The sequence below is a fragment of the Portunus trituberculatus genome, chromosome 33, assembly GCF_017591435.1.
Source record: "Portunus trituberculatus isolate SZX2019 chromosome 33, ASM1759143v1, whole genome shotgun sequence".
Classification (NCBI taxonomy): domain Eukaryota; kingdom Metazoa; phylum Arthropoda; class Malacostraca; order Decapoda; family Portunidae; genus Portunus; species Portunus trituberculatus.
In genome coordinates this window covers 17,674,029-17,681,437 of record NC_059287.1, presented here as the reverse complement: position 1 = coordinate 17,681,437, position 7,409 = coordinate 17,674,029, and the positions used below count along the sequence as shown (strand labels likewise).

Genomic DNA, 7,409 nt, shown 5'->3' with positions numbered 1-7,409 from the left:
TCCTCCATGCTTCAGTCCTCGTGGTTTCCTGCGCTGTGGATGGTGATGCCTGTGAGGGGCGCGTCGAGGCAACCTGGAGAGACGTCTTCTGTTTCCGATTCTCTTCCACACTCCTAGCTTGTGTTCCCATGGTTGTATCTTCAGTAAAGGTCTGGTACCGTCTATAGTTCTCATCCACACTCCATGCTTCTGCTCTCCTGGTCAAATCTTTAGTGAAAATCTCGTATTGTCTTGCCATGTCGTGTTGCGCCGAGGCGAGGCGGGTGATGGTAGCCAAGAGAAATAATGAAGGGATAACATGAACACAAACGGCATGCTTGAACTATCTTGTCTTTACGTGCGTTTCTTTCCGTCTTACCAATGGTCAGTACAAGGGAGTGTTCTTGAGCGTAGCAATAGAAATAACTTGCGTGACTGTGTGACTCTTCAGCAGAAATCGTCACCACATCCAGCTAAAAACACGATTCCTCAGCACTTCCCCGTCTTGACAACTGCGTGCGTGATGTGTGAGTGTGTGAGGCTGACGACAACGTGTGTGTGACTGGCCAGCGGGTGGTGGTGGTGGTAATGGTGATGGTGGCCAAGATGTGTAAGGAGGATGACTGTGACGCCTCTCTCTCTCTCTCTCTCTCTCTCTCTCTCTCTCTCTCTCTCTGATGATACAGTTGATGACAGAAGAGGGAGATAATTAGAGGGAAGGATAAGATATTATACAGAATACACAAGAGAGGGAGTCTTGCTAGGGTTAAGTCCTGTAGTTTGGTAATAGACGCTACTGCTGTTGATGATGATGTTACCTCGTGTAGTGGATTCTATTTTGAGTCTTCGTGTCGAGCTACCTGCTTGCCTGTTACACTCTGTTTGACTCTAACGGGCGTCTCTTACACGGTCATCCCGGCGCCCTCGTGAGTCTCTTGGTCACGGGTGCATGGTCTCGGTGTTCTACTGTGATATGTGCTCGGAATCAGTGTGTCAGTGAGCTGTATGATATCAAGACGTGTGAGGCGCAGGCTGTGCAGAGGTGGATAGGTGGTGAGCTGGAGGAAGGTGGCGTCAGGATGAGGAGTCTTATTGTATGTACTGGTGAGATGCCGTATGTGTGCGTGAAAGGAGGGAGGGTTTGAATGTCATCCTTATTAATTATTCAAACTGCATCAGATCATGTAGTTCTTATCTCCATTTTCCAGTGTTCAATTTACTATACGTAGTACTTTACGGGGTATAAGATATTTATGATAGATGAAATGTAAGTGCAGGGAAAGTTGCTATATGTTGTCTGTATCCTGAAGTGCTGAGAAACTTTTATCATTAAATTAGAATTCACATAGCTTCACCTTATGGAATTCATGTTACATTGTTAACAGTTAATGTAAGGCTTTCCATTACACGCAGGTCTTGGCGCTGACAGGGCTGCTCGCTAACGAAAATACAGCTACGGGCTACACTGATGAAATTCGGGACGTTGCTTGGAATCAGGAAAGGCCCACATCCTCCGGCAGAGGCATGGCATTTACTCCTGCTGTGACGGGAAGTATCGTCACTCCACGCGCACGTCTTAAAAGTCAAAGGGATCTCCATCTGCCACAATCCCAGCAGCAACGGCACGCAGGCTGGAGTGCTGGGAGACAGCAGGGGTCAGCATCTCCAATGTCTCGTAGCGCTACACTCACAAGGAAACACAGAGAACATCGACCATCTCAGTCCCATCTCAACATGGATCAAGAAGACAGTGTTCCCTTGGCTGCCTCACGTACTACCGAGGGATTGCAAACCAACCTTCGCAGTTCCACCTTACCGATTTCTGCTTCCTACTCTCAACATTTCTCTGCCGCCTCCCAGCAGGGTCGTGGAGTGCCCCCAGTGAGGCACTCTCTTTCAATTGGCTCCCAGTACCACCATCCCCTCAGCGACCCCTTCAGGGGTGAATTCCTCATCAAGACCCTTTCAGGAACGACAAGTGAGCGACATCAAGTTTCGGGTTCTGACTCAGCGTTGAGGAAGCGTATGGGGACATCGGAGCAGAATTACGTCTCCAAAGCAGCGGTCAACAACCAAGAAATGGCCAATAGTGCTTACATTCACGGCAGGAAGGACGGCTCGGATCCTCCTCAGATGGAACACGGGTTTGGCGGGAACTTATTGGACGTGGAACCACTGCAGCAAAGCGAGGTCAAAACAGAGCCGGTGGTGGTCGCAACAACTCCCCTTGTTCCCGCACAGAAAAGCAGTGACCCAGCGGAGCGACGAGACACCACACAGGTCTCCCCCAGCAAGATCATCCACATAAGAACTCCCCACTGCGCTCCCTCTTCTCGTCGCCAATGCTGCTGTTACTCGGGGTGGTGTTCGCGGCCAGCGCTGCCTACATGGCCATCGTTATGGAGGAGCAAGGCGCCCTGCAGCGTCTCCAGCAGGCACAGCTGACGGCGGCCTTTGGTGGTCAGCCGTTCCTCGAGGGACGGAGGAAGAGGAGCCTGCTCACCCACAAACAGGCCCTCTCACGCATTACTGCCTCGAAGGCACGGCTTATTTCACGGTGACACACACACACACACACACACACACACACACACACACACACACACACACACTAGACCAGAGAAAAGCTATTTGACGGGTTTAGCTCAGGCTATGTATTAACTCTAATAACAAAGCGATAAAGCCAACGTGTTTTTTTTTTTTTTTTTTTTTCCAACTCCTTTATTTCTTCTGATCCTTGGTAGATCATCTTATTTATTGGCATTGATATTTTTTTTCTTTCCACACTCTTTCACGTGTTTCTGTAACGGGTTTCTGATCTTAAGCAATATTTTGAATCTTTGTATCCCATATGCAGGATCTGAAGTGAATTTGTAAGCGTCTCTCTCTCTCTCTCTCTCTCTCTCTCTCTCTCTCTCTCTCTCTCTCGAAATTTTGATATTTTGAATTTATTGATAGCTCATGGATAGAAATTTGGAGACAGTATGCATTACTAATTCACTAGAAAGGAGGAGGAAGTGTGTGAGTATTTATGATTCCCGCATTAAGAGGAAGAAGATGAATCATGACCGCCTGATCATGTTGACATCACGGGATTACGTCATTGATTATTTTAACCACAACACTAATTCTCATATTCACTCACATAACAAACACACATCAAAAGATATCAATACTTATATTAAATAACACCAAAAAATATATTTAATCATAATGTACATTTAGTTGAGTCTGAGTTGCTGGAGGAAATAAGGAAGAAGTAACGGTGAAAGTAGCCAGCGAGTTTGTTTGGGTCGTGATAGCAGCAGGGAGGAATCGCTCTCTTATTTAGCGTCTTTTTCACCACTTATTCCCACAAAATGAGTATATTCGGCAAAATTTTCGGAGGAGGGAAGAACGAGAAGGCCCCCACCACAGGGGAAGCCATCCAGAAACTGCGAGACACTGAGGAAATGTTGGTCAAAAAGCAAGATTTTTTGGAGAAGAAAATCCAATCAGAAATTTCCATCGCCAAACAGAATGGAACCAAGAATAAGAGAGGTGAGTGTCCTTCTGGCTGTATGTACTTGTAGGAAGAGCAGGGGAAGGAATATTCTCGCTCCTAACCTGACCTGAGTTAATCTTTTGTCTCTCCTTCTCATGACCTCAACCAGGTGTGATGACCTCGAAAGAAATTCCCTAAATATTATAGCTAAGAGAAGTGAGTATCCTGTTGTCTTGTGCCTGTGGGAAGAGCAGGTGAAGGAATATTGTCGCTCCTAACCTTACCTCAGTTAATCTTTTGTCTTCTCTTCTCATGACCTCGAAACATATATTTCTTAAGTATTATGGTGAAGAGAGGTGGGTGTCCTGTTGTCTTGTGTTTGTGGGAAGAGCAGGTGAAGTAATATTCTCGCTCCTAACCTTACCTGAGTTAATCTTTTGTCTTCCCATCTCATGACCTCAACCTGGTGAGATGACCTCGAAAGAAATATTCCTTAAGTATAATGCTTTAGAGAGGTGAGTGCCCTGTTGTTTTGTGCTTGTGGGAAGAGCAGGGGAAGGAATATTCTCATTTTTAATCTGACGTGAGTTAATCTTTTGTCTTCCTTTCTCATGATCTCAAAACAAATATTCCATAACCATTATGGTCGTAACTAAAGCCTGAGTGTTGTGGCCTCTGAGCACTTACTACTAAGACATTGTGCCTCCCTAGTACAGCATTGTGTCAGTCTCTTTGCTATACCTCGCAAACTAAGTGGCATATCTCAGTCCTGGCCAGTTCACTTAACTCCTTGAATATCATGATGTGTTTCCATATTCATTCTGTTTACCTACTATTTGGTGATTTCATACAGTTTCAGAAACTCATGTCGGGGATTAAGATAGAGAAGACTGTGGTCATTAATTTTCTGACCTCCAGAGATCCTTTCTAATGTCAATAGAATGATGTAATCGTACACAAATTTCAAGGTAAAAATTTGTCCCATTATTGAAGGGATTAACAATGAAAGGCTTAACTAGACTGAATCTTGCCTAGTGTTATAATTCAAGGGTTATTATTGTTTCTCTCCTGGATATACATGTCAAGCTAACCACAACATTTGTCTTGATAAGTTAACTATAAAGGGCCTCACAAAGTTAATCTAGCCTAATGTTGTAATCTGAGCCGTTACTCCTCCCTTGGACAGCAGCTCCTCCTCCATCAGACGAACGGAACTTCTTACCAGTCTTTCTGTGGTAACTCTCGGACCTGCTCGGGAACTGGCATCTAAGTGGGCCTTTTTGTTTATTTGTTTTTTGTTGCCCTTGACCAGATTCTTCCTCTTACATGAAAAAAAAGTAAGGCATGCCATTTCCACCTCCACAGTGGCTCTGCAGGCCTTGAAACGTAAGAAGCGGTATGACAAGCAGCTGCAGCAGATTGATGGGACGCTCAGCACGATAGAGATGCAGCGCGAGGCTCTGGAGTCGGCTAACACCAACACCAATGTCCTGGAGACCATGAGCAATGCAGCCAAGGCTCTCAAGGCGGCACACAAGCACATGTAGGTTGTCCAGGTTGGCTGTGCTTTAGAATGGGTCACACAGGCTGACTGGAATATTTGTAGGATTTATGATCTGTCAGTTTGTTATCACTTTGTAACTTGTTGTTCATCTGGACTCACTACTTCAGTACCAGTGTTAGGATATAGCGGGACAAACATTTTTTTTTTTTTTTTTTTTTTTTTTTTATTGGTCTATAATGCCTGTAGGCTCACTTGAAGAGTGCATGTAGGAAGAGCTGTTCAGCTTCCGCCCATTAGTGGAGCAGGTAATTTTATTTATAGTGGTACCTGTATTAGGGCCGATATCACCACCCAAGCTCATCTTGGGTGTAACCACCTAGAACCTGGGTATCATGGTGACATGTAGGTAACTTTAAACCACTCGACAAATGGCAAAGTGTTTAAGGCTGTGTGTGATGGGATTCGAACCTACGGGTGGACATCTGCCTAATCCCACACTCGCCACCTTATCCACTAAGCCACCACCTCCCTAGACTGTCCTTATAGTGCATATTAAGACGCTTCAGAACTGTTCAGAGTACAAGTTTATGATTTGTTATGAAACGGAAATGTATTTAAGACTATTTGATGTCACTACCACCACCATCACTACATATATTACACTGGCTGGGAGAGGAGGGTTTAGCAGTGTCTAGTTTGGCAGTGTCTTCTTACTGGGAACATGGATGAGGTTTAGAAACATATCTAAGACTATTTCATAATTCATCTTCATCTCCACAAGATACCGAATGAATGAGAGTGGGATTTTATTCTGTGTCCCTTACCAGGAACGTGGATGAGGTGCACGACATGATGGATGACATCGCTGAGCAGCAGGACGTGGCCAGGGAGATCTCAGACGCCATCTCCAACCCTGTCGGCTTCGGGGAGGACATGGATGAGGTGAGCAAGTGAAATGGTCTGAATTGTGGCAGTAAATGCTGAGTGTATCCATTAATTGACTAAATGAGCAACAGAGAGGACCCCACGAATCTCATTTCTTACATCACATTAATACACACACACACACACACACACACTGGCCCGGTAGCTCAGTGGTTAGAGCGCTGGCTTCACAAGCCAGAGGACCTGGGTTCGATTCCCCGGCCGGGTGGAGATATTTGGGTGTGTCTCCTTTCACGTGTAGCCCCTGTTCACCTAGCAGTGAGTAGGTACGGGATGTAAATTGAGGAGTTGTGATCTTGTTGTCCCGGTGTGTGGTGTGTGCCTGGTCTCAGGCCTATCCGAAGATCGGAAATTAGCTCTGAGCTCGTTCCGTAGGGTAATGTCTGGCTGTCTTGTCAGAGACTGCAGCATATCAAACAGTGAAACACACACGCACACATATTTCCTTCCATCTCTCTTTGCAAACACACACAATGACATTGTTTTCATACAAGCACTCATACTAACTCTGCCTCTGCCACACCAGGATGATCTTCTTGCTGAGTTGGAGGAACTAGAACAGGAGGAGCTGGACGAGAAGCTGCTCAACACTGGGGAGTCTGTGGCCGAGCTTCCCGAGGTGCCCACAGGAAACTTGGCCCGTGTAGAACGTAAGAAGAAGGAGGAAGAGGATGACGAAATGGCTGAGCTGGCTGCCTGGGCCTCCTAAGTGAGTGTGGTGCGCAATTCTTATTTTTTTAAGGGAGTGGTGCTTTAATGGGAGGGAGGAATGGTGGTGCAGCTTGGATAGGCTAGTGTTGCCACCATCTCCCATACACATTTTGGTGATCCAGCTACTATAAATTTTCCAAAGTAAGTTTTAGAATTACTTGGTCCGTGAATATATGAATGTGGCATGTAGGATGTGTGTGTGTGCACCAGTCTGTACATATTCAAATGTTGCACATTAGGGTTTAATTTTTTAGGTTAAGATGTTTTTGCCCTCTAATGAAAACAAGACTCATTGAAATCAGCTTCTTGTCTTCAGAATGTTCAGTTGCTGGCTTCCCTCTCCTTCAGGAGCCAGCAGACTCCCTCGCCATCCTTACTACCAAACATACCTAATTGGAGAGGCTTAAAGCTGACTTCACCTTAAGCACTTGCGATGTCCTAATTTGAGTAAAAGCAAGTTTTCATATATGGTTGCTGCACAGTGGTCCTCCATGGTCTCTGACTCCCCCAGGCAAGGTTAGCAGCCACCATTGTTCCTCCTACAACACTGACTGCAAGAGTGAGGCCACTGAGGACTGCTGACGTACCTCTTCCCTGTGAAAGTGTCCAGGTTGTTGCTTTGTGTTTTGTCAAGGGATTGATGCCACCTCCAGTGTGCTTGATGACTCCTCTAGTAACCTTCCTTTGCCCTCTGTGTCTTCTGTATAACATTCAGCCTTTCTATCACTTAATTGAGTTTCGTGCTATTCTGTTGATTTCATACTCATTAATGATTAGTGTTGAATC

General features: G+C 45.6%; 2 protein-coding genes across 3 annotated transcripts; both read left to right on the top strand.

The window, feature by feature from the left end:
* Nucleotides 1-585: 585 nt before the first annotated feature.
* On the top strand, nt 586-3,357 carry LOC123512322. Its single transcript, XM_045268659.1, has 3 exons — nt 586-589; nt 823-1,073; nt 1,393-3,357. The coding sequence occupies exons 1-3, from the start codon at nt 586-588 to the stop codon at nt 2,422-2,424; spliced, it is 1,287 nt and encodes a 428-aa protein (XP_045124594.1). The 3' UTR covers nt 2,425-3,357.
* LOC123512428 (charged multivesicular body protein 4c-like) lies at nt 3,339-7,310 on the top strand. Of its 2 annotated transcripts, none has more exons than XM_045268834.1 (5): nt 3,339-3,519; nt 4,829-5,006; nt 5,795-5,909; nt 6,439-6,621; nt 6,940-7,310. In XM_045268834.1, the coding sequence occupies exons 1-4, from the start codon at nt 3,339-3,341 to the stop codon at nt 6,619-6,621; spliced, it is 657 nt and encodes a 218-aa protein (XP_045124769.1). In that variant the 3' UTR covers nt 6,940-7,310. The 2 variants fall into 2 exon arrangements, with proteins under 2 accessions (XP_045124769.1, XP_045124771.1); XM_045268836.1 differs by having other exon boundaries at nt 6,926-7,310.
* The last annotated feature ends 99 nt before the right edge of the window (nt 7,311-7,409 follow it).